Source organism: Chaetura pelagica, unplaced genomic scaffold, assembly GCF_000747805.2.
Source record: "Chaetura pelagica isolate M959 unplaced genomic scaffold, ChaPel_1.0 scaffold28, whole genome shotgun sequence".
NCBI classification, from domain to species: domain Eukaryota; kingdom Metazoa; phylum Chordata; class Aves; order Apodiformes; family Apodidae; genus Chaetura; species Chaetura pelagica.
In genome coordinates, this window is record NW_009954303.1 from 1,927,299 (window position 1) to 1,954,788 (window position 27,490).

The 27,490-nt window shown below is 40.1% G+C and overlaps 1 protein-coding gene across 3 annotated transcripts in view; it reads right to left on the reverse strand.

Moving 5' to 3' along the window:
• The window catches only part of BRSK2 (BR serine/threonine kinase 2), a 320,793-nt gene extending 310,418 nt beyond the window's left edge, over nt 1-10,375 (reverse strand). For all 3 annotated transcript variants that reach the window (XM_010003894.1, XM_010003893.1, XM_010003892.1), the window contains exon 1: nt 10,282-10,375. In XM_010003894.1, coding sequence (XP_010002196.1) covers nt 10,282-10,375 — 94 coding nt within the window. The remainder of the gene's footprint in view (nt 1-10,281) is intronic.
• Between the last annotated feature and the right edge of the window lie 17,115 nt (nt 10,376-27,490).

Below are 27,490 nucleotides of genomic sequence, written 5' to 3' on the forward strand. Positions count from 1 at the left end.
GGGGGGAGGAAGGAGAGGCTGGGGGAAGATTCAAACTTTTATCCAAAAGAAAGAAAACAGATGAAGAGACAGCAGAAACAGCTGCAAGTGGGCTAGGTGAAGACAGTGTTTGTGGCTCAAGAGACAATGGACACAGAGAGAGAGCAGGAGAAGGAGTGGAATATATGGTACAAAATTGGAGGAAATAGAGTGCCTTAGTTTCACAGTTCACTGAACAAGTTATGGTTTACTTGCACAGGATAATATAGAATAGCAGCAGAGGTAAGGTTAGAAGTGATCTCAGGATATACTCCAACACACTTGGCCAAAGCAGAGTCAATTAGAGCAGGCTGCCCAAGGCTCATCTAGTCTGTTTTTGAATGTGTGCAAGGGTGGAGACTTTCCAATATCTCCAAGCAACAATCTGTGACAGGTACAACTCACCCTCATGGTGGAAAAACTTCTTATTTTTAAAAGGAGCTTCCTACACACACACAAAGGCCCAACTAAGATTAGTGCCTTAGCATGAAAGGGATTATGTGCAGATCATGTAACATAAATTCTCTTTCAGTTCACAACCTTGGCAAAACACAGTGCATTAGTGTTAATTTCAAAGACAATGTATCTATAAGAAGTAGGAGAAAACCATAGAAGTACCTTATTTTTCAGTCTACCATGATCATAATAACTTAATGAAGATTTATTAATTTGCTGTAGGAGATTGCCACTCTATTAAGAACCAAATACCTGTCTAGCATCCTCTAGATAAGGATGCCAAACCTTGAACTAGTTTCCAGTTTGAAGTGGCCAGGTAACTTTGAAGTTTAAAATAAAAATAACAAAAATAACCACACATGCTCCCCAAAACCACTAACAAACAAAGAAAAAACCCAAACCAAAACAAAACCACCAAACCAAAATACAGATGACCAGAACTTCAAAAGGAAAACCACAGACCAATTGGTACCTGCTGATAGCAAGTCATCTCAACATGACAGTCAAGCTACCCATCATTTACAACCTGAAAATCAAATGGGAATTTTGGAATAGAATACTGGGAGAGATTAGGATATTCCAGTAAAATAATCGTAGGGACAGGTCGCAGTTATTCAAAGGAATTTACACAGTCACTGAATAAAACTTACCCAAGGTGAATGGCTGACATGAAGAGTAACTCGGCTGACAGTCAGCAAAAGACACAAGAAATTTTTAAAAATTCCACACAGTGCACTTCATACCACTAGGATCTGTAACCCAAAGTCTTCTTTTCCTATTTAAACTTGTGGTTTAATTCAAATGCAAGAAAATGGTAGTCCCAGCAAAGTCTTGTATTAGCTTAGCTCAGACCTTATCATAGCTAAAATATACTTTTAAGAATTATAAATATTGTAATAATTTTTAAAAATACGTAATTTTAAAAAAAAATCATACATCACCAGCTCACTTTTACCCACAAATACTTTATTGTTGGTTCCTCTTCCTCATTGATTATATTACCCTAGGGCAGATGAGCCAACAGTATGAACCTGGGCTGCACTGTGCCTTCCAACAACATTCCCTGCTGGGTCAGTATGAAGACCTGGTACATTCTCACCTACAGCTGAAATACTGCTGTTGAACTTTTGGCAGGCTGCAACTTGGAATTCTAAAAGTACCTTTAGACAGACAGTATGAAATTGACACATTTTTGGTCCAGACCCATTTCCTTCTCCCAGAAACCAGCTCCTCAATTATTCTTGTTCAAGTAAATAGTGCTTTTAACAGCTAAATGACAAAGGCAGTCAGCTTACGGCACATAAGGACAAACACACAGAGGAATGACACTGTAAAAGCCCAGTTTGTTAATACCTTTGTACTATAGGCATTACTAAAAAAATATACACTATCATGCTGATTTTTTTCTCCCATATTAAGCATATACTGCAAACCAAAACTGCAAGAGTCTCAGAATATAACAAGAGTATGATGTTTTGTAAGTAGAAGCAGACAGACAGAAAAACACTTACTAAATAGATGCTTGAAAACAACGTTCCATCTTTTTTTTAAATAAAATACTTCACTGGAAATACTAGCATGCTTATTTTTTCCACATATTGTTGGAACACAAAAAAAACCAAAACAACACAAAATAAAAAAAAGATAGAGCTATTTTTTCCACACATTGTTGGAACACAAAAAAACCCAAAACAACACAAAATAAAAAAAAGATAGAGTACTTGCATACCCTAAGCCACTTAATGTTGGTTTCTCTCCTTAATTCCTCCCTGCACCCTGCATTAACCCATTTACTGCCAGTTGATATTAAAAATCTTGGCGCAAAGTTTTTACCAGCAATAACCTTCTCCTGTCAGTAACTGGCAATTTATATACTTTTTCCTGAACCCCTGAATTATCAAACTGCTGGTTTTCAATAGATGGCTGTTAGATAAGAAACTGGAGCCTGAATTATCAGTGGTAAGCTACACAAAGAATGCTACCTTACACCCTTTGCCACCCTAAATGAGAAACACTTACATGAAGAAGAATTTTTAAATATTTTTTTTCATCTGAAGTATGCAATAATCTTTATGCAAGAAAGCCAGAGTAGGAACAGCACAAGTCTAAAAGGCAGAAACTGCGGGACACAGCGAGGTGCAAACCAGTAAGCTCAGCCATTAGAACCGTGTGAAAGAATTATTTAGGGCAGCTTTAGGGCTACTTTATCTCAGTTGACAACGATCTCTGTGGCTTTCAGGAAACAGTAAAAGAGTTTCCTCAAAATAAAACTGAGAGAGCTAACAACTCAAGATAAGTATTCTATTCTACCCACTCCTAGATACCTGCACCAGCCTGAAGGTTACTCTGCAGTACTATGAAGGCAACCATACCATTCGTAAGAGAATGTACCTGGACTTGTTTAAATATAAACACCATCATTTACCTTCTTTGTCCATATTGTTCTTTATCCTCAGTCTCACAAAACACTCCATTCATTATCCTTTACAAACTGTATCCCAAGGTCATTGCAAAAGAAATGGTATATTCCTGTTTATACAGTCTACAGGACAATGGCAATCTCACAGGCATCTCTTCCACATATGATACATTTAAGAAAAAAATGCTTGCAGCTGCATAAATAGCAAGAAATACATTTTTATGAAAGGAACAAATACAATTTCCTCTTTTCCACCTAAATTCCATTTAAACCCTATTTTCAAAAGCTATGAAGTAATGAAAATAAAATTACTGTGTGGATTTTTGCATTGTTTTTACCAAAATTTTAATCAGTAATGCTTCTATCCTGTAAAAAGAATGAAACAAATTACTACAAATGTTATATCCCTATTCAAAATTAAATATAGAGTAAGTCAAATGGAACTGGATTAGCACTACCGTTATGCTCTAAAGGTAGGCATTTGAAATTAAGTAAGTTTGATTTGGTCATATTTGTGCATCTTTAAAAAGAACTTTTCTAAAAATTTCACATCTTCCAGGCAATGGCACCTATGAGAATCATAACCAAACCATCCAAGAGAACAAAATTTTCAGTTTGCACTTGCAAACATTTATGTTGGAAGTGCTCACACAACTCTACAACCCAAGTAGAATGTAATACTAATGCAACATATCCAACAAACTACATTCAAAAGCACAATACAAATCTTTGAATATTGTTTAAGTGCAACCAATACATAAGTGAGGCAAAGACAGTTAGGGAAAGCAGATAAAAATAGCTGTTTGCCAGAACACTGAAACAAGTAAAGACTTGAAGGAAAACACCCTGCACTTACAGACACTGAAGATGAAGATGGGTCAAGTTCATTAAAGAACACTATTTACAACAAATTATTTGTTACTCTACAGGTGACTGGGGATGTTTTGCAAAAAAAACAGTAGTGTTTATGTACTAACTGAAAATGGAATGATCTTCTCATATTCCATAAGCAAAATATTAGCATTATTGACTAGGATTGCTAAGCATCTCACATTTGTTTAAAAAAAAGCCAGAAAATTTCTTTGGGATATCTCTTAACAGAAAAATCCATGACAAACAAACAAAAATAGTTTTACCCTTACCTATTTATCATGGGTTTGATGATCTTTCTACTGAAGTCAGCTCAACTTAAAACACTGATTGGCTTCACAAGGGCAATTTACAGTATCTCAGCATTTGAAGAGGAGCACTCCTTGAGCATACATTTATGTCTCTGCCTTTACTCTGCCTTCCTGGAAATCTGTATCTAGGCTTCACTTCTTTTCACCATTCTATACACATAATGCATTCCTCATGCAATGCCTCTTACTTACTTCAGAGGGCATTACTTCAAAATTTCTCATTTCCTTTCAAATTTCTTCCAAAATTCTTTCACCATCTACATTTGTTCTGTATTACCTACCTACTAATTTTGAGGTGGATATCAACATTATCACCATTTAAGTTACTGATTAACTCTCTGAAATATACAATGTTAAAGACTTTCGAAAATATTATGTATGGAGTTACTTTTTGGTATACAGAAAAATACTGCAATGTTGAAAATCCAAAACATACACTGTCTGCTCCACTCAATTTACAAAAAAACACTTAAAATGCTACATTTGCTCTTTTCATGGAATCACAGGTTATCTAAAGATCAGAAAGAATTTCTCTCAAGAGGTAAATTCTACTGAGAAGCTTTTTTAATTTCTTCAACCTCTCTCATCATTCTAATGGAGTCCTTCCTACTGCAGCTGCACAAAAAGACATTAGAGCCATGATGAAAAGTAGAAAAGTGCTTAAGCAATGGAAAAAGTCTATTTGTGAAATCACTGATTTATAGCCCTACATATTTGACAGTATCTGAATTTTAACAACTCTTGGGTAAGAAACCTTACTGTGTCTTACAAAGAAATGCAATCATTCAGAGCTGGCTCCTGTTTTGACAAGTTCATAATAATTTTGCTACTGATATTGGGGTAAAATATTAATGCCTAATTTTATACAACACTAATACGTGGCTCTACAAACCTTGCAGAAGGATGGAAGGTAAAAATCATTTTAACTGTAGTTAAGAAGCAGGAATTTGCTTTAAAAAAACAACAACAAAGAGTGTAAGTCATAAAAGGGCTATCTGAACTTTGCAGTTCAGACATGTTATGATAGTACTAGTTTACTTCAGTCAGTAATGCAGACACAGAACTTTTGAACAATCAGATCAAAGTTATATAAAGTTAAGAAAGACAAAAACTATCAAAATTCATAACCATTACTTGAAATTTCCATAACTATAAACCACTGTGATATAACACTTCAGAAAAATTTCACTCTTAAGATCTCTACTGCCCACAGATTTGCTGGCAGTACTTCATTTCTCTGTTTTTTAGTTATCCATTTAAGTCTTCACAGGCTACCATGACAAAGGTTATGGAATCACTGTTTTGAAAGAAACTTTTTTAGGAAAAGTAAAATACATTTATGAAAACATTAATAGAATATATACTAGTACATTGTTTATTTAAAAATGTTATGTAAGGAACTACAACTATTTACACGTCTATAAAAATATATTAATCTAGAGAGCTAAACAGAATAAAGCTGTAATCTTTAGATTCTATGTAGATCCAATGCATTGGGTCAGAAAAAAAAAAAGCAGCTATATGAATGAAAAGGACATACTTTTGTTAGCCCACTTACCTAAGAAAACCAGGCTTCTGAGATCACAATATCTACCAAACCCTTGAATGGACCTGAGGCTTTCAATTTCTACCAGATTTGACAGAGACAAACAAAAAAATTCACAAATTTTAGTTTCTGCTGGTGTCATGGAAACAGGTGGTTAAGGCTGTAAAGAAACATCTTGTTTAAGCTCTCACTGAATAAAAGGCTATTAAATTGGCTAAGACCCAAGTTTAATGATTTCTATTCTTACATAACCCAACAGCATACTGCTGAACACCTCACTGATGGCGCATATATAATTAACATACAACTTACAGCTATTTTGGTATATAATGCAGAAAAGGGATCCCCTACACTTTTTGCAAAGGTCAAAGAGCCATGAGTTTCAAGCAGGATCCTTTGTATTGAACGTCTGCAGAACAAGGCTTAAAATAGAACGAAAGGACCAAGACAAAATGGATCAGCCACATGTAATCTTTCATCAACTTTAACTCAAAGTGAACAGGGTAACTCCCACTTAAAGACAACATCTTCTTGACTATAGACAAAGCAGCATTTTGGAAATTTCAACTAGTCATTGAATTGGTGACACGGGAAGAAATGATGCTGAAGCCTACACCATCACTGTAGAGTGAAAACACAAGCTTCCAAAATGCTGAAGCTGTTCCCAAGAAATACTTCAGTTCCTCATCTTTACACACATTAATAAATATTCACTACACAGTCAATCCGAATTAGTCTTACAAGTTTCAAGGAGTTAATGAGGCCAAAATAAAAACATGAACAAAGATACTTGTGGAATTAAAAAATAAAAATAAAGGAATACACAAGAAGCTGATTTCACACAGAATTACTGGCAAACAGAGAAAAGCCTCTGTCTGATCTAAAACTAAGACAGTGCCTCATGCTCAGATACGACTGGGGTTTCTCAAGGCACACTGTTTCCATATATGTTATGGTAACCTGACACACATCCTTTGCTCATTACTGTTAACAACAAAAACCTCCTACAATTAACTGCAGAAAAATGTATCAGTGAAACTCAGATAAACCCTTTCCCCACACACCTATATATAGTAATGTTATTTTATACTACAGTTCTATATAATATTTTTTGTTACAATAATTAAGATTATGCTTCTTATATTCTTGCAAAATAATTCAAATGCAGATTCCATGAGCTATTCCTCCAGCTGTAGCAGGACATAGTCTGAATTCAACCTATTACAAAAACAAACCATCTTACTACAGTACTTAAATTATACATTAAATTTGTATGTTACACGATTTAAAATATTTTCCCTTCATTTCTCTAGCATTCCCACCACACACATTTTTCAGCACTGCCCCATATAGCTCCTTTCCAACTTCTCCATCTAAGAGGCCCAGATCCTCTCTTTGTGGCATCAGTCACCCTCAGCAATCTTGATGCACCACTAGACAAGGCTGCTTAAGACAAATTTTGCATCCCCGATTTCTAATGCTAATCAACACTTTCAACAATGGCTGTTACTCACCAATTTGAACTGAATGCTTTCCTGTGTCACTTTTACCCACCCACAGCCAGATGTCACCAGGTTCCACTAATGTCGCAGACAGGTTATCTAGACTTCTTTGCAGGGACCAGTAAGCTACCAGTAAGCCACTTTTTTTTCAGATACTAAGGTGACAATCAGTGGGAACTTCACTGAGAGAAAGCCAGTGAGAGTTATACTTACCATTAAGTTCTTCCTCTGTGGCAGCCTTTCTAGGTCTGCCCTTAGCTATGAACCCACACTCCTTCCAAAAACCGCCTTCTTATGGTCTCAGTAAAAGCAGGTAAGTGATTAATGTATCTGAATACTATTAATGTATCTGGGAGCAAAGCTAGACATGCCTGTCTGAAATAAGTTTCTAGAGTCAAGACTTTTTTTTTTTCAAAATAAAAATGATGCATATGAAGATCACTGCAAAATGGATAGGACTTTGCAACACAACTTACACCTTTCCATTGGAAAAAAAAAAAATCCAAGCCATTACCACCAAGCTTTAAAGTCAAGCTCTAAAGGAAAAATCACAACCACTATTTTCTTCAGCCATATGTCACTACATCCCCAATTCCAACTTACACACCCTGACAACATACTGTGGTGTATCAGGCCCTCATACTGCATTTGTTGTCCTCTCCCTAAAATGCTGCAGGTCGCCTGCTCTCCCTCCAAAACAAGCAGGATAAGGACTAATTACATACCGTGCACTGCTCATGCCATTCTGCATGCTCCCAAATGTGATTAGCACAGAAAATGCGAGAATACCAGAAGGTATCATCCCATATTTAGCCATGCCTGTTTAATATTGAGTTAGATTTCACCTCAGTGAGTCATTCTGTTAATCAAGGGCAGGTATAGAAAAGGAAGGCAAAGACTGACATCAGCTACTTTTAAGATTTCTCTTCCTCCTTCCCCCACCTCCAGCTTCTATGACACCATGCATTGTGCATTTTATGTGCATTCATGTGTGCAAACAGCAGAGACTTATCTATAAAGATCAGTTACAGAGTAAAACTACAAAAGGAAACTTTCACCCTTGTCCAGCTGGTTGAATAACTGCAGAGGCTAATAGCAGCAAGCCTCTAAATACCTCCTCTTCTTCTCCCTCCACCCCCACATCTCTAATCACTTAGGAGGAAGATAGGAAGATTAACAGAGAGGGAAAAAAAATAACCAAAGCTGCAGATAACCCTTTCAGACCACAACATCAGGCTATGAGACGTAGAGCAAAAGGTCTCAGACACAACTGTACTTAAAGGAGAGGGAGGGGTGCCAAGGAGGTATGAAAGAAAAAAAGGAAATGGTGATTAAGACAAAAATGAATTTGTCACCCACAGCTGGCTCTTTGATCACCTGGAGCATCTAGGAGAGGATTTTCAGCAGAAATACGGCAGATTATTACCAATACACTGCTATTTTTTAGTAGAGTACTTTAATCATCATCATTAGAATGGCTTTTAGTAAAAATACAGCTGCAGAAGTAAGGGCTGATAGAGAAATACAATGAATAAAGGTGGTAACCAAAACTGTGACAGAAAGCCACCTTTAGCAGCTGATACATTGAAGAGATTTGAAAAAAAAAACAACAAAAAAACCCAACAGAAATAAAAGTCACTTTCATTAAAAGACAATGTCATTTTCATCCATGTCTCTGGACGGTTGCTATGGGATTGTGAAGAGGAGGGGGAGGATGGGGGGGGCATATAATCAATCATCTCAGAAGAGCATTGCTTCTTACAGAGAAAGATCTGGATTTTGACTGTGTCCCTAAGAAAATTGCGGACTGCAGAGCTGCTGCCATGCAGGGCAGTGAAGAAGCAGGCAGAGCAGAGGCAGCAGCTGGGGATGGAAACGCCTATTAAATCCTTTAGACAACAGATGGGCAAAGCCCGGCTGGGTTATTAAAAAAACCCAACCAAAACAAAAACAAAAAAAACAAGCCAGCCTCCCCCCCCAAAAAACCCACAACAAAACCACAACCTAAACCAAAAAAAAAACCCCACACCACAATGCATCATGTTTTATTGTCCCACCATAATGAACAACACTTAACACTCACATGCCCAAAGAAACCCCACAATGGCTGATGTCCCCCTTTCCCTAAATTACAATCTTGAGTCTCAATCCACTTTTTGGGGACTCTGAACCCAATGAATTTGCCAGATATCATTGCTTATTATAGCTGTTACTAAAAATATATTTTTTAAAATATATAAAAAAATTAAATAAAGGACATGTTCTTTCTAAGGGGTTTTCTTCCAATGAATGCTTCCCTGCCCTTGAAAAGAATATGCTACCCAAGCAAGCAACAGTAAGTCCAGATCTTGAACGCATTTAGGGGATCTAATTATGTCATGTAGGGCAGAAGCACCTGCTCTCAGCTAATTCTCTCCACTCAGTTTCCTCTTTTCAATATTTCTTACCATTGTTCCAGTCAGGAAAATCTGCTGGGGGTGAGTTTCATAAACAAGCTTTAAGAAAAATAATTAAATAACCTCCCCTCCCCCCCACCTCCCAGTCCCTCCCAAAACACCACAGCATAATCAAAATGAATTCTGCTTCTGACCCTCTGTTTTTCTTTTATTTCAGACCTTACCTACAAAAAACACCAGCCCATCCATCCATATTTGCTAAATACCCACAGACATACTATACATATTTCCACCCCTCCAACTGCACCTTAAGGACTACACCCTTTTCAATCATGATGTCATGAAATACTGCTGCTGACTACCCCACTACCACCACCTTCTCGGTACTACAGGCTGTGAACCTTTCATTTCAATATAATTTGATTAAAAAGAAAATGCTCCTAAGGAGGGCAGTGAAGAAACTGATGTGAAAATTCAGCACCAGCAGATCATCTATTTTTTCCTCTGCATGCACTCTGGCTGTCATCAGAACAACACCCATTAGCAGGAGTAATGAACATAAAGCATCCTGGGCTTTTTTTTTTTTTTTTAAGGAAAAAAATAAATAAATAAAAATAAATAAAGGCACAAATCCCCTACAAATATTATATCCACTGAAACAGCAAATGAGAAAACCTGAACCCCCATATATCCCATCCCCAGCACCTCACTAGCTGCTATAGCACCTTCCACCTAGCGCCGGTGCTGCTGCAAAGGAACCAACCTGTCTGTCCTTTTCCTAGGGTTTTCTCCAAACGATAGGGTCCAACATATTGTGCATGTTGAGCTCCGCTGCCTTCTTTCCCTGTTGATGTCATTTCTACCTGGATCTGTAATTCTGCAACGTGTATGTGCTGACGAGATGCAATTTCTCTTTCTGCAGTTCTTTAAATTCCCACTTTGCAGCTGTGCAAGCAAAGCACCCGTTTTTCTTTGCTTTAGTCCACTCGGTTGCAGATTTTTCTCTTCCTTCTCTGTCTTTCCTCTTTCTCTGCCGTGTATATTTCCTCGCTGACTCTGCCTAGGACGCTGATGGACGAAGGATTTATTTTAATGTTCAAAGAGGGGGATCTACGACCCAAGCCCAAGGAGCATGATGCTGGTGATCCGAGCTCCGCACGCCCTGTTCTCTCTAGGAGCTGTTCAAGGCAGAGCCAGAGCTAGAGCAGCGGAAGAGCTGGGGCCTGCAGCTGTGATTGACATGAAAAGCAGCCAATCCTCTCGTTCTCTACATCCTTCTCCCCACCTCCTTCCACTACCTTTTCTTTTCCATCAGCAGCAGTCACTGCTTCTGCCTGCTACAGAGCATCATGATCAATGGCAACAGCAAACACCGAAGTTTATCAGTCTTTTGATAAAGCACAATTAAATATAAATGAATGAGGGAAATATTAGAGGACACAAACATACACTATTATTTTTTCTCTCTGAATTTTACTCCACTATGCAGCTGTCATTCCAGACTATTAATAAAAGGCTAAGATCGTCACAAGAAATAGAAATTAATTGATTCTGTTTGATTCTGGAGGAGCTACACAGGTTTTACTGTTTAAAGGGAGCTTTTGTGGGGTTTTTTGGGGGGGCAAAGGAAAAAAAAAAAAAAAAAGAATAAAGCAGATTCCTGTAACTACTGAACTCAGTGACTGAATTGCTTTTGAGTTTAATGGGAGCAAATAGATTTCAGGTCCTTAGATGAACAGATCAAAATAGCATGACCACTATCTTAATTAGAAACACAGTAGAAAAGACAGGTATTGGATAGTAATAGAAACTGTTTCCCAGATCCACAGGCCCTATACTAGCAGCATAAGAAAGCTTCCACTGTTTTTGCCCAAGTGCTTATGTCTGTATTTAATTATTAGCCTAAGGAGTTGAATTAAATAAAAGATTCTGCAGATATGCTTCAAGTTAGGCACAATCCTATGTACTTTCTGGGATCAGGACCATACAACAGTTTCAGCCAGACTCCATGGCTATAAAGCTAAAACCATTACCACACACAGGTTCAATTTTTACCTTCTCTTCTCTGCTCCACTCCAGACAGAAGACTGGTCAAGATATTCTTATAAAGTTGCAACTTGAGACACAACACAGAGCAAGGATTCTGCGCCCAAAGAGGAAGCTTTGACAAACCTGTAAAAGAAAGAGAGAGTAAAGAGAGAGCAAAACTTAAACAAGCCTTACAATTATCTGTTACTCATTGAGAGAAAAGACTTATTTCAGGTTTGTGGTTGGTTTTGTCTGTTTGTTTGTTGGTTGTTTGTTGTTTTTTTTTAAAGAGGGAAATATACCTCTTCTTTTTTTTCTTGCTTCCTATTATTATTTTTTCTTTTTCTTTTTTTTTTAATACCTGTTACATTAGCAGCTGCTAATGTAAATCAGAATAAAACTACAAACTGCCTCTTTACCTGTATCACAGACAACACAAGTCCCTTCCAACAGGCTTCAGAGGAGTAACAAGAGGAGGTGAGAGAAAAGCAGGTCAGTGGACTGAAACCTTAAACCAGTTTGAAGCTATCCTCCTCAGGAAACAAAACTCCAACACTTGCTTTGACCTTCCCCTGATTTTCTCTTTATGTTTTATCTTTAGTCACTTCCAGACTGCCACTGCAGCAACCTGCCAGCAAACTCTAAACCATCATCATCATCTCCTTCAGCCTCCAGACCAACACTGCTTCTCTTTCATCCTTGCTCCCCCTCACACTCCCACCCCTCTCCCCTCAGAGCCCCACTGCATCTTCTAAACCACCTCAGCCAGAAGTAATAGAATTATAGAATCAGAGAATCACAGAATTATGGAGTCATTGAATCATAGAATAATAGGGTGATTTGGGTTGGAAGTGACCTCAACAATCATCTAGTTCCACCCTCCCTACCATGGTCAGGGACACCTCCCCCTAGACCAGCTTGCTTAAGGCCCCATCCAGTCTGGCCTTGAACACTTCTGGGGATGGGGCTTCCACAGCTTCCCTGGGCAACCTGTTCAGTGTCTCACCACCCTCACACTAAAGAATTTCTTTCTAATATGTAACCTAAATCTATCCTCTTCCAGTTTAAAGTCATTACCTCTTGTCCTATCACTACATGCCCATGTAAAGAGTCCCTCCCCAGCTTTCCTGTAGGCCTTCAGGTACTGGAAGGCTGTTACAAGGTCTCCCTCGAGCCTTCTCTTCTCCAGGCTGAACAGCCCCATCTCCCTGCCCTCATAGGAGAGGTGCTCCAGCCCTCTGATCATCCTCGTGGCCCTTCTCTGGACTTGCTTAACAGCTCCATGTCCTTCTTATGTTGGGTGCCCCAGAACTGGACACAGCATTCCAGGTGGAGTCTCACGAGAGCTGAGTAGAGGAGGAGATCACCTCCCTTAACCTGCTGGCCACGCTTCTTTTGATACAGCCCAGGACACAGTTGGCCTTCTGGGCTGCAAGCACACATTGCCAGCTCATGTTGACCTTCTTGTCAACCATCACCCCCAAATCCTTCTCCTCAGGGCTGTTCCCAGTCCCTTCTCTACCCAACCTGTATTTGTGTTCGGGATTGCCCTGAGCCATGTGCAGAGCCTTGCACTTGACCTTGTTGAACTTCATGCAGTTTGCATAAGCCCACCTCTGGAGCCTGTCCAGGTCCCTCTGGCTGGCATCCCTACTCTCTATCGTGTCCCTCAGAGGGAGGAAAAGCATCTGGGAAAAATGACACCACAACCAGGGCAGCACTTCCCCACACTGTGCTCTCCTTCCCTGAGCCCTGCAGCCCCTGGCAGAGCCAAGGGACCGGAGGGGGAAGGGAAGAGGAGGCAGTGGGCTCTGCTGGCAACTGGGATGACCTGTCAGTCACACCAAAAGTGGTGAGCTGGGGCTCTGGGCCCAGGGAGGGAAGACCTTTCCCCCTTTGGAGAGGAACAGGGTGGGCTGGTAGCACCAAGAGTTAAATAAGCAGCTGACAGGTCTACAGGACCTTCCCCACAGCCCAGGGTTGAGGCAAGGCCTGCCCGTGGAATGACGATTCCCTGCACCAGGTGTGGCATAGACCCCAGGCCTGGCAGCTCCGACAGACCCAAGGGCTCAAAACCCAATCAGAAGTCCCAGACATGTCAGGATGGAGTTAGCAGGATGATCTGGTACATCTTGTGACACAGTTGCAAAAATGCCACTGAAACTTGAGGGAGAAGGCACTTTCCACACACACCATCCCTCAGGCGCCCTCTTTTCCCTGTGTCTTATGAGGCAGGACGGGGCTGTTTGAGGTGAGACACCATGATGGGAGAAGCACTCTCCTGGCTGGGGTCTTGCCCATAGCAATCAGGTGTTGGAGGGAATGGAAAAGTGTCATCTTTTCAGACCTTTAACTGCCCTTTAAATGTTCATTCTGTTTTCTCCTCTGCCACCCCCAATATTAAAAGATCCCTACACAGAGAGTAAGGGGCAATACTGAATTACAGGAATGTAAGTGGAACTTTCAGAAAAAGGAAAAAGACTATTTGTCTAAATAAGCAAATTATCCACACCACCATATTAACAATTAAGGGGGTGAATATCAGCATAGGTCTTCACACTTAACACCTTTTAAAATTCCAATATTTGTATTTTACTGGGCATTTAATATGAGATTATGATGTCTGTGTGTAGATAAACCAGATCCTTGTCATGATCAATCAGACATTATTGTCTATCTAAGATCCAACTTGTGTGTTTTACAGTTTGCTTCTTTTGGATATTGGAGAAGATGAGTTACAGAGACAGATGTTGCAAATCCCTACCTTCCACCACAAAATATGTGTCAGTGTCACAGCTGTAATAAGATTAAAAACTTGGTAAAGTTCATATGATCCTGACTGTAAGATTGGTAAGTTTAAAAACAAACAAACAAACAACAAATAAACAAAATCCCAAACCCAACACAAAAACTACACACACACACACAAAAAAAAAACAACCCCACACCTCTGTGGTCTCATTTATCTGTTATTTTGATTCCAAAGGAATATATGTCTGTATGACCTATTGCAACAATTTTGACCACTTATTTTAAGCTATTAAAAAAAATAAATAAAATAATCTTTGGATACTTCTTGATTCCTGAATAAACAGATGCTGTTTACTTCATTTGTTCGTATAGAGCAAAATCCCATTTATCTGTACCCCTTTGATCTGAAACTCACTCCTTTGAATCTAGGTTATGTCCCCTTGGTGTGAATTACATATACAATAACTCCCTCAATTATTTGAAGACCTGTTTATCCAAATGTTTTGATGTTCCAGAAGTATTTTGAATAAACAGGGCTCTGCTGTCATTGGATATCTTTGGGGATGCATATAGGATGATCTCCCCTGACCTTATTCTGTATCTTGTGCTTTAATGAACAAGCAGTGTAAATTAAGTGTATTGTTAATGTACTGGCACTATCTTCAATACTTTTTCTTCTTTCCCCATTGTTTATTTTTCTTTTATTTTCCTTATTAAAAGATAAAATCCCAGAAATTTTACTCACTCTCGTGGTTTGGGCCCAACACGACAACAAGGAAACAGCCCCGAGGCTGCTCCCTCAACTCCCACCCACACACACTCACACTGGGATAGGGAGGACTAAGCCCAACTAGAAGCTCATGGGTGAAGACAAAAGACAAAGAGGGTTCTTCACCAATTAAGGTCCTGGGCAAAACAGACTCAACTTGGGGAAAAATAATAATTTAATTTACCACAAATCAGCTGCACAAAGGACACAGACAACACGAAAAGCAGAGCTTACATACATTACCCCCACCCCTCCCTTCTTCCCAGGCCTAAATCACTTTGTTCCCAGTTTTTCTCCCTCCTTCCCACCAGCAGCAAAGGGGGACAGGGGATGGGGTTTAGAGTCAGCACACAGGCTGGTGGTTCTTGCTGCTCCACCCTCCTCAGGAAGGATTCCTTACAGTCCTTCCCTGCTTCCCTATAGTTCTCCCCTAAACCAAATCCACCAACACCACATCCAAATGACTCTTAAACACATCCAGGGATGGTGACTCAACCACCTCCATGGGCAGCCTATTCCAGTGTCTGACCACTCTTTCTGTGAAAAAAAATTTCCTAAAGTCCAGTCTAAACCTCCTCTGTTACAGCTTGAAGCCCTTCCCTCTTGTTCTGTCACTAATTACCTGTGAAAAGAGACCAGCACCAACCTCTCTACAATGACCTTTCAGGTAGTTATAGAGACTGATGAGGTCTCCCCTCAGCCTCCTCTTTCTCAAACTAAACATTCCCAGCTCCTTCAAGTGTTCTTCATAAGATTTATTCTCCAGGCCCTTCACCAGCTACGTTGGCCTCCTCTGTACTTGCCCCAGCACCTCGATATCTCTCTTCAATTGAGGTGCCCAAAACTGGACACAACACTCCAGGTGTGGCCTCAGCAGTGCTGAGGACAGGGGGACAATCACCTCTCTACTTCTGCTGGTCACTATGCCTGTAGCATTGCATGGGGTTGTTGTGGCAGGACCCGCACTTGGCCTTGTGAAGCCCATACCCTTAACATCAGCCCAACGATCCAATCTATCCAAGTCTCTCTGTAGAGCCTCCCTATTCTCATGCAGATCAACGCTCCCACCTACCTTGATGTCATCTGCAAACTTACTGATAATACACTCTATGTCTTTATCAAGATGATCAATAAAGATGTTAAACAGAAACACTGAGCCCTGAGGCTACTTGTGACTGGCCACCAGCTGGATTTTACTCCATTGACCACCACTGTTTGGGCCCAACTGTCCAGCCAGTGCTTGATCCAACAGATTGTATGCTCATCCATGAGCAGCCAGCTTTTTAATGAGAGTTCTATGGGGAACCATGTCGAATGTTTTTTGGATCTGTCTCAGGGGAAAGAGACCTCCACGAACCTCTCCTTCATGAGACCTTCCCACGAGGTCTGGAGCTGCTCCAGCCTGGGCTTCCCACAGAGTGACAGGAACAGTCACTTTCCTTAGTGCCAGGGTCTTCCACAGCTGCATAATCAGAGTCCACTGGCAGCAAATCCAAGCCCACTGGCCAAGTTCACCCCTCCCGGTGCCCCCAGGGAATATTCCATCACATTCCTCCATGAGTGCAGGGGCACAGCTGCCATGTCGCCATGGGTTGCAGGGAAACTTCTGCTTGGGCACCTTCTTCCCCTTCTTCCTCACCAACCACCAGCACCGCCCTGCCTCTCCAGCTCAGCTCTTCTTTTTTCCTTTATGTGCTCGATCTGCTCAGCTCTTATTTCAGTTCTTTCGTATGTTAATCTCAGAGGCACATCTATTGTGTCTCTAATGGCTCCTTGGCTGGTTTAGGAGCAGGGGGAGCTTCTCAGCTTCTTACCAGAGCCACCCCTGGGGCCCTTCCACCGCTACCAAAAAATCCACCAAACCAAACTAGCACACTCGGGTAGGAATCAACACAAATAACAACAAACTTTTTGCTTAAGTAAGGAGTGAATAAAAGTAATAATTTAAATATTTTTTTTTGCTCATTTTTACCATGCTTCTGAAACAAAGCAGAGCAAAATTATTAAATTTTTTATTTTTATTTTTTGCTCACTCGTATTGACACAAGCTTGTGTCTAATGAAAGTCCTCGTTTTCATTTGTTTTATGATATGCTATGTCTTCTTATTCCCATGAGAATCTTCAGGGTCAAGATGGATCATGAAATGATGCAGGAAGCTAGACGTAGAAGCAGGTTCACAGGAACATTTTATTTGATATTTTTCACTTGTTCACTGGAATGTATTTGCGGAATTAATAATTAAAAAAGGAAGTGTAAAGCTTCCAAAAAAAGGCAAAAATAAGCTTGTGTAATTATCATAGAATGAATCAATAGTCTTTTTATGGTGAGAAGAATTCTTATAAACTATGAGTTTGTTTCCAATCAGAATAACCTAATCGCTAATACCAACAATAAGGACATATTAAAGATGATAAGAAAGAAAAAAATATTCGACATTTGCAATGTCAGGATCCATTATTATACCTTGAATTGTATGTTCCATTCTTACAACTATGGATACATCATACCCCTTTGTTAAGTGGCATTGGGAAACAAATATTTTGGGAATTAACCTCATTGTATAGGTGCTCCATAATAAACTGAACCACGTATTTGATGGACATTTAGGCATCAATACTGTTGACAAACTGATAATACCTATATTGAGGATAATTATATAAACCTGTAATATCTGTAAAACAGATGCCAACAGTAAAACTGAGAATTTAACCCCTTTGCATTAGATCTCTCCCATCTTCCTATGAAGCCAAGGTAGAACCTAAGAAAGGATAGGATTTCAGCAATTTGATCATGTTTCAAATTCTTAAAATATCCTCAGAGTTCAGACACTTTTCTACTAGCGAGCAAGTGCTGAGGAATTGAACTAGTTAATGTTGGTTACTGAAAGACAATGCTTCCACAAAAACTCCCATATAAGCAGCTCCTAAACTGGTCCACATTGCTCAGCAGAGGTGTATGATAATAGAATTTAGATAGACACTTTGGAAATGTTTTTGTTGTTATTTATTTAGCTATTAGTATTAGGATTCTTGGCATTCTGTATATTCTAGTACCTCATTTTTAAGGTTCACCCAGAAAAGTGAACTGCTAGCTCATTATCTACAGATCACCTTTGTTTCAAGCTGGAGTAAGGTGAAAACTTAAAAATGTTTAATAACAAAATTGATAACTGCTTTCACAGGATTGCTTCCTCTGTACTGTATACTGTCTTTATCCCTCTAGAAACATTACAGTCCTTTTCTTGAGCCTGCTGCTGTCATTACCTGTGCCTCACAGAACTGTCAAACTATTAAGAAACAAGCTCTTTCCAGGTTAATAAGTCAATTTGAAAACCTCTGTGGGAAGTCTTTTACACTGACTTTTGTATTCCATAAAAACATGAAAACTCTCTACAGACACATCAAAAGGCTCAATGTGTGGTGCTTTTGACTGGATCTTGATGGAAACCAAATTTGAAAGCAGACACTTCAGGGTGAGGTGGTAACTAACCTGTCTTTGAGGTTCAGGAGACCAAAAGGATCTTGGGTTGTCCACCTACCCTAATATTTTCTCCAAAGATGTCTGTAAACACAAACGTAAGGAAGAATAAGTCCAAAGCAAGTGTAGATGATTCTTCCCTGCAGTACTGTCTCAGGATACAATTGTTTTCAGCTCAGGGACTTTCTGACCCAGATGTTGTTTCCATGTATGCTGTAGTTCTTAATAGATTTCTTTTTTGGTGAGTTTGTTTTTGTCTTCCCTTAAAAACTTGACACTATGATAGATGGCCAGCTATCCCCAGATTATGTGCATACTTCTCAGAAGACAGTGAATTCTTGAGACAAGTAGCATTCATTGGTCAATACTCAAGAACCCCAAAAGTATAGAAAATTATAGGTGAGGCACCATTCTTGAAATCCTGCAGCTATATGGGAGCATTTCCAGCTTCAGGGTGACTGCTCAGGAAGCCTAGAAATAGTAGAGCTGAGAGATCAGAGCATTTGGTGGTTAAGAAAAAGAAAACAGGTATGTGTAAACAGAAATACATTTTCTGGATGTGCTTTTCTGTTGTAGAGCAATTCCAGCCATTCAGCTTCTGCCACAAAATATAAGTGCAGCCTGATCACAGAAAGAAGTGACTCTTAAGCACCTATTAGCAGCTGTCATGGATGTTTTATGGGCACTATAAGAAAATGCAGGGAAGTGATATGATGTCAAATACACTGAATAAAGCAGATTTTCTAAATTTAATCACAGATGGTTTAATGGAACATCCAGTCAACATCCTAGAATAGCCCTGTATTTTATTCTGCAGAGAATTCAAGTAGCCTAAAAAGTTTTGACTGGGATGAACAAGTTACGGTACTAATTCTGTAGACCACAGGGGAACTTTTACCAGAGAAAGTAAGACGTATGGTTTGAGTTAATGACATATGCATGACATATCCACATGGCAGGACACAGAATCCCTAAACAGGTGCTTGGAGCACTCATGTGAACACAGGAAGCACTGATGAGGCTCCCCTCTTTGTCTGAGAGGGATGGAAGTCCATTAGTAAGAAAAATAAATAACTATACATATGTATGCATATGCACAAGGTGGATGCCTCCAGCAACTGGACTTATACAGTCAGGCTGACCTCTGGATCCCTATCTGCTCAGTTGCTGGCACCTGCACATACAAGCCCGTGAAGCCGACACCTCTACTCCCTCCCTGGCCTCCCCTGTGCTCTTGTCCCTAGAGATGCATAGGTCTTCTCACACCCAGAGCTGGCCCTTACGGACCTCCTCACATCCTTGTTCAAGAAGGGAAAATGTAGAGTCTTGCATCTGGGGAAGAACAATCCCATGTACCAGTACAGGCTGGGAACTGACCTGATGGAGAGCAATGTAGGAGAAAGGGACCTGGGAGTCCTGGTGGACAGGAGGATGACCATGAGCCAGCAATGTGCCCTTGTGGCCAAGAAGGCCAATGGCATCCTGGGGTGTATTAGAAAGGGTGTGGTTAGTAGGTCAAGAGAGGTTCTCTTCTCCCTCTATTCTGCATTGGTGAGCCCGCATTTGGAGTACTGTGTCCAGTTCTGGGCCACTCAGTTCCAGAAGGACAGGGAACTGCTTGAAAGAGTCCAGTGCAGAGCCACAGAGATGATTAAGGGAGTGGAACATCTCCATGATGAAGAAAGGCTGAGGGAGCTGGGTCTCTTTAGCTTGGAGGAGACTGAGGGGCGACCTCATCAATGTTTACAAATATGTAAGGGGTGAGCGTCAGGAGGATGGAGCCAGGCTTTTTTCAGTGATGACCAGTGATAGGACAAGGGGCAGTGGGTGCAAACTGGAACATAGGAAGTTCCACATAAACATCAGAAAAACTTCTTTCCTGTGAGAGTGACAGAGCCCTGGAACAGGCTGCCCAGGGAGGTTGTGGAGTCTCCTTCACTGGAGACATTCAAACCCCACCTGGACAAGCTCCTGTGTGATGTGCTCTAGGTGACCCTGCTCTGGCAGGGGGATTGGACTAGATGATCTTTTGAGGTCCCTTCCAACCCCTAGGATTCTGTCATTCTGCATTCCCAGATCATTTCACCTACTCACCAGCAGATTTAGCTTGACCTTTGATAGCTGTCACACATCTACTCGCACATGCACACTTGATCAGTCACTGCACCACAGACATACAAGCCCTCCAGCCTGTGGCCAGTCTCCAGCTGCTGGACTAATACCCTGTTACGGTTTGACTAATTTTTTGTGCAGATACAAGGACGTAGAGAAAGGGTCTGATCCCCTTAGGGATCCAGGAGGGGCAGAATAAAGAGGGGCCAGTATTCCCTCCCATTTCCTGCCATACTCCATAAAAGCTTGAAGGACTGGAAGCCTGTCCTCTTTTTTCCTTCTTGCTGGTGCTGAGCTCAGAAGTCTTGGAGAGAGACTTCTGCTTTTCCATCAGTTAGCCACGTGCTCTGAAGAATCCAAGTCCATTGGGTACTGGGAAGAGCCCTGCTGCAGTTTTAATGTCCAAATTTAAGTCTCCCTTATTCCCCTTTTAGTTTCCCTTTGGAGGGCAGAGGAGGGTAGTAGAGAGAAATTCTGGCCTCTGGTTTTTAGTTCACCCTGATGACTAAACTGAGACAAACCTACTTACTCTTGTGCACACAGAATAGAGACCAGGAAAGAATTTAAAGAATTAAAAAGAACACAGGAAAGACTGCCCTGATCAGGCACAGGGCATAAGCAGATAAACATTCTAAGTAGCCATTTATATATATGCAACCAGACCTTTATATCCTAGAGTCATAGAACACTTTGGGATGGAAGGAACCTTAAAGATCATCTAGTTCCAACCCCTTTCAATGGTCAGGGACACCTCCCATTAGATCAGGTTGCTCAAAGCTCCATCCAGTCTGGCCTTGAACACCTCCAGGGAGAGGGCAGCCACAGCCTCCTTGGGCAACCTGTGCCAATGTCTCACCACCCTCACAGTGAAGAATTTTGTCTAATCTAAGTCTACCTTATTCTATTTGAAAGCCATTACCCCTTGTTCTCTCACTACATAGCCTTTTAAAGACCCTCCCCAGCTTTCCTGTAGCCCTTTCAGGTACTGGAAGGCTTCTATAAGGTCTCCCTAGAGCCTTGTCTTCTTCAGGCTGAACAGCCCCATCTCTCCCAGCCTGTCTTCATACGAGAGGTGCTCCAGCCTCCTGATCATCTTCATGGCCCTCCCTTGACCTACCAGCCATGCTTCTTTTGATGCAGCCCAGGATACTGCTGGCTTTCTGGGCTGCAAGCACACATTTATTTGCTTACCCAACTATTTTCTCACTCCTGTCCTTCCCTAAATTACTTAAACCTTTCCCTTTCTCCACCTTCGGTTCTTCCCCTAACATCTCATAATTAATCCTCTGTGATCCAGAACTGCTCTTCCTTTGCATTCTATAATGTGTCCCATGTCTAGGCAGTGAGCCCCTTAGTCCAAAAGCTGATCAGAGAGTCCATGATTTGGGGTCCTGTCAGCCCTTGTGCCTCTGTGCTCCTCTGGGCTTGTGCTGATGGGCCCTTTGATGGGTCTGGGAGTAGGCCAGCAGTGTATGGTTTGGGTACCTCCAAAATATATCTCTTTGAGCTCCTTTGTGGGTTTTTATTACACAATGTAACACTATATGTATTATGTTGCTGGATGCAAATGTGTTTGGTTTCTTGGTTACAATAGACTGCCTTTCCTACTGAAGGGAGAATGATAGAAATTACCCTCAAACAGGAATCTTCAAGTGGACATGGACATCTCTTGGAATACTTTGTTTTACCTTAGAATTTGACTCATAGTGGGAAACAAAAGTACACAGGTTTGTAGCAATTTAGCACCCACTGGGAATTTGAGAAGAGCACAGCTAGTCTTAGGTTCCCACAAAATGTTGGAAAGGAGAATTAAAGAAAGGCCAGCAAAAGATGGCAGTGGCAAAATTATAAAGGGTCCCCTGCTCCATAAAAATACACTATCTCAGGTATTTGGTAAAAGGCGACCAAAGAGATTGATGGGGCGGAAAGTGGAACTTTGCTATTTGTATCCACAGTAGCCTCACAATTTAAATAAAAAATCATTACTCAAAAAACAATAAAAGGAGGCTAAGCAATAGGCAAATAGAACAGAAGAGCCAAGAACCTGAGGCCACTGTGCACCAGTGAGCAGATCTGGATCTATTCATCAAATTGCCACATATAGCAGTGGCAAGTGCAAAAGATAACCTTTTAAGGAAGATGGATCACATGAGATAGTTCCCGACTTAGGACAGTATTTGGGATGAAGACTGCAAGACAGGTGTAGGTTATGAACAGCCATCCCACCTGACAGCAGAATCAAGCATAAAGCAACAAGGAAGAGATTAATCTGAAGAAAGTAAAGAACTGAAGAACAATATGAGGGGTCTACAAGATATTGCTCATCAAAAGAAAAGCAGATACAGGATTATTCTACCACCAGTTGCACAGACAAGAAGGGAGAGGCTGTTCTGAAGATTTGCATACTGAGGTCTATTAATTGGTGGTTGCTTATACTGGTCAAAATACTGGATTTATATCTTTTATATTGCAAAGGAAAACCTACATTTAAAAAACAAAAACAAAAACAAAACCCAAAACAACAAAAGCCCAACAAAACAGTCAAAACCATACACTAAAGTACTGACACCTTCCTCACTAACTGATTTCCTTCAGAGCCTTTCTGCTCAGTAGCAAAGAGGCCCAAACACATTCAGAGTAGGAGCACTAGATGTAATATTTATTATATATTAGAAGAATATTACTAGATACTAGAAAAATATTTAGACAATTGAGGTGTGCTAATGCTGCTGACATGAAAGTACAATTAATATATACTAATGACCAAAAGGTGAACAGAAAGTGCTTTTTATATCCACACCTGCTGGCAATATAAAAAGCTGAAACAAATTATAGGATTGTATAAATGATTCAGCTGGAACAGGAAGAAAATGTTAGGAACTGGTTGATTCAACAAACTTTGGAAAATAGGACTCTGTCTTGTTACATGGGTTTTGCTTTTGTTTTACAGCATGACATTGGGCAAGTAATTCTGACCAAGAATTGCCAAACTGACTAGTGACTTTGTACGTCACAGATATTTTCCACTCCATTGACAGGGGCCTGGTTACCTAAAAGTGCAGAGCCCCTGCTGTTCTAAACATTGGTCCTATGAAAATTAGTTAAAGTAGGCAGCCCAAAGTTGAGATGTCTAAAATCCCATTATTGCTTCCTTATATTTCATTCCTGTTCAGATGTTTCCAACTTACCTGCTCTTTATGATATACTTGGAGATCCTTGAAGAGGATCCTTGAAAAGTCTGACAGTCTTGATAAGTTGTATCAGAAGTGCAGTCATTGCGTATTACTTAGTATTTTTCACCTGCCTAGAAATAGGAACAACAAACACTCCAACAGCAGGACTGAAAAATTGTCTTTTTTTAATATGGTCAGTTTGTGCTGACCTTTTCATCAATGTTGCTGAAAAGCTGGGACACAACTGCTCTGAGGGATGGTCTGTGAACCCCATGGGAGTAGCAATGCAGACATTAGCACGAGTGGTGCCTTCAAATTTCTCCTGTCAAGGAAGAAGTTACTTTCTCAGAAAAGCAGTAAATCAGATCACCTGCTCTTTTTTTCACTATGGTTAGTAGGTCACAAACACTTAAGGATAGATTGTGCCCTCTAGCCGTGGGCTTGCCTCAGATACATTACAGTGAGCACCGTAAGATGAGAGTCCCAGAAGGCTTTTTTCTCCCTTGTCTTTTCCACCATGATCTTTTTACATCTTTCCTCTATGTCATCATTTTTTTGAGTGTCCAGAGCTTCAGGAAGTGCTAAGAAAATGGCCTAGATGGATAGAATGTTGTTTCTTTGAGAGCTTCATATGAGCAAAATCCCAAATGTCATCTTTAGCCTTTATATACCTCAATGTAAGAATATGTCTATCCAGTGATTCACTACTAAAACATAAGATAAAAGCATATGGAACTTCCATATGTTGTCATTACCTATGAGACTCTTCTTTCCTTCGACTCTTCTTTGCCCAGGCCTTAAGATGGATCTAGTTGATTTCAGAACGGCAAATCTATAAAATATAGAATACAAAAATATACATTGGTGAAATCCTGAAATGCTTGCTAAATCTACAGTGTTCATTCTGGCAAGGTAGAAAAAGGACTTCTCTCATGACAAAACTTGCATGACACTTGATAATAAAGAAAAAAAACATTTTTAATTCCTTACATGCCCTCATTAGCTCACACACATTGCTCCCATTAATGTTGATGGAAATAACATGGATGCAGAAATGGGACAGTAGACTCCTGATCTGCAGGAAAAGAGTAGCAAAATAATAGTGTCTGTACAATGAATCCTTTTTTCCTAGTGCTCCAAAAGTTGTTTTAAATGCCCTAACTCAACAGCAGTTTTGTGCTTTTTTGCTGATGGGAATTTTCAAACCCCAAGTTATTTTGTTAGGTAATACCACTCACTGGTATTTAAAATGTCAGAGTCAAACTGCATTTCCCAGGTGAAAGCTGAATGCAAGTGCCTAAAGGAAAGTTTTATAGCATCAATTAACTGCAACCATTTGTAGAACTGACAAAGAGCTGCGCAAAAGGTTTATTCTGACTTCTAGATGCGAGTATTGTGCATCATTTTTATAACATGCAAACCAACAATTATGTATTTTGTTATTGCAGGTCAGAACACCTTCACCTCAGCAGATAAATCACGAAGACTGACTTCAGCAGTCCCAGAACTTGCAAGGCAGAGGATGAGAGAGGCCAAAGAAGAGGTTTTAATTTGGTTTTCCTTTTATCCAATTTCTATTCAGAAAAAGAAAATGTAACTAAAATTAAGAACACACAAGTCACATGGAAAGAAATCCAGTGGAACAAGCCTGAACTGGAGTAGCAGAAGTACACAAAATAAATGTAATGAACTTCGATGGGAATAGTGTCTTCTGTCTTTTAAAAATCCAAAGGCCAGGTCCTGAGCAGGTATAAATAAACTTTAAAAAAATGTACCAAGTAATCAAACATCAGTGGTGGAAGAGTCAAGTCCTGATCTTAACACTGTTTCCATTCTGGTGGACATTTTTACAAAAAAAACACGTTCTTGAAACAGGGAATTTCTGGTGTGTGTGTTGTTCATGACAGTGTTTACAGGTTATTAGATTCTACATTACAATTTGATGCAGAGGTTCAAACCTGAGTAAGAGCTATATCTTTCAAGTACTGGTGAGGCATAAGTACATGAAAATCCCCATCGCAGTGATGACTCTCCCCAGTTCACAAAGACAGACATGTGGGACAGAGACATAAAATAATTTACCCGGAATCATTTGTGAGGTTTACAGCTGAAGCAGAGTTGAAAACAAATTTGAGTCCCAATGCAACAGCCACAAGGCAGCTTTTTTTTTTTTTTTTCCCTCCTCTTTCTCTATTTCTTGCCAAAAGCCATGACATCTTTGGGCACTCAGAATTAAAGAAAACCCCAAACAAACAAGTACTTTCTGCTAAAGCTTAGTGACTTAATATGTATTATGAAGCCCATCTGATTATTGATGATATGAACTCAAGCTGGCTATCTCAAAGAAGAGGAAACAATTTTTCTTGCAAAACAGAGAGAATTCCGAAGAGCTGAAAACCAAGAGAGTCAAGATACTGTTCTTGTTCCCATTAGAGCAAAAATGGTGCTACCAGTAGCAACAATTGAAGACACTTGCTACGTATAGGTGCTTTGGGCAGATCTGTCGGTGGCATAAACATAAACAAGGACTCCCAGATAATACAGATGAGAATAAGATGCATAAATATAGGAAAAGATTTAGGTCTATAGACAAACTATACTGAATCCTCCTGTTTGAGAGAATCTTCTGCAAAATGTACCTCTTTATATATGGCAGACTTTTGGCTACCTTTTGGACAGTAAGTCAGGTCTGTGTGAACCTAAGTCAGGTGTTTGAGTACCGAGATCACTTTTAAAAATTTCCACCCCACCTGTAAATATTTGAATAACTACAAGTCAAAAACTTCTTGCCCTCTCATGCAGAAATCATGCCAGTAACTCTGCCAGCATTAGTTATGGTACAATGCATTTAAACTATTCCTACCTACCTATACAACTGTGGAAAACAATGTAGCATGTTACCGTTGCGTTCTGTATTGTCTAAGTCAAGGTGTTGAAAACAAATATGTGGATGACTAACTTCAAGCATGGAGTTTCATAGATGGTTCTCCCAGTCTGGCCAATCATTCTTAATTACACAGATTCACAGCAGTGAATTACTGTTTAGTGACACATGTATAAGGAGCAAAACACACTTACATCGCTGAGGTATGGCCCTCCCCTCTGTACACCAAATTTCCTTTTTCTCTAATTTCGCCTAGTACTCTTATTTTCCTGCTCATAAGGTACCTAGTGCAAATGTATGTTACTACCCTCTAGTGGTCAACATCGCAAAATTGAAAGTCCTACTAAAGACGGCCGGGGTAGAAGATCCTGATCTCAAATTGCAGAGGTTTTGCGACTAATACAGTTGGAATCCATTCAGAAGAGCATTTGTCTGACAGAATTGAAGCCTGTAAGCAAGTCAGCAGATCCAGTACACACATGTGGGTAGGATACAGTGGAACTACAGGTAGTAACTGTAATGTTGAAACAAACCACAAAGTCCTCTTTGCTTGCATCTGTGGCTCCTCAGAGAACGAAGCCCCTGAGACTGGCATCTTCAAAATTTTTCTGGGTCTTCTCTGCTGATTGCTTAGGTGTTTGTAAAACAGATCCCTGTGGCTGCATCTAATAATTAATCATTGACTGAAAAGTCAATCACTTTTCAGCACGGGCAGCAGTGATTTTCTACTATCATTTTTAACTCTTTTAAGCATTAGTGTATTATAGCATGGCATGA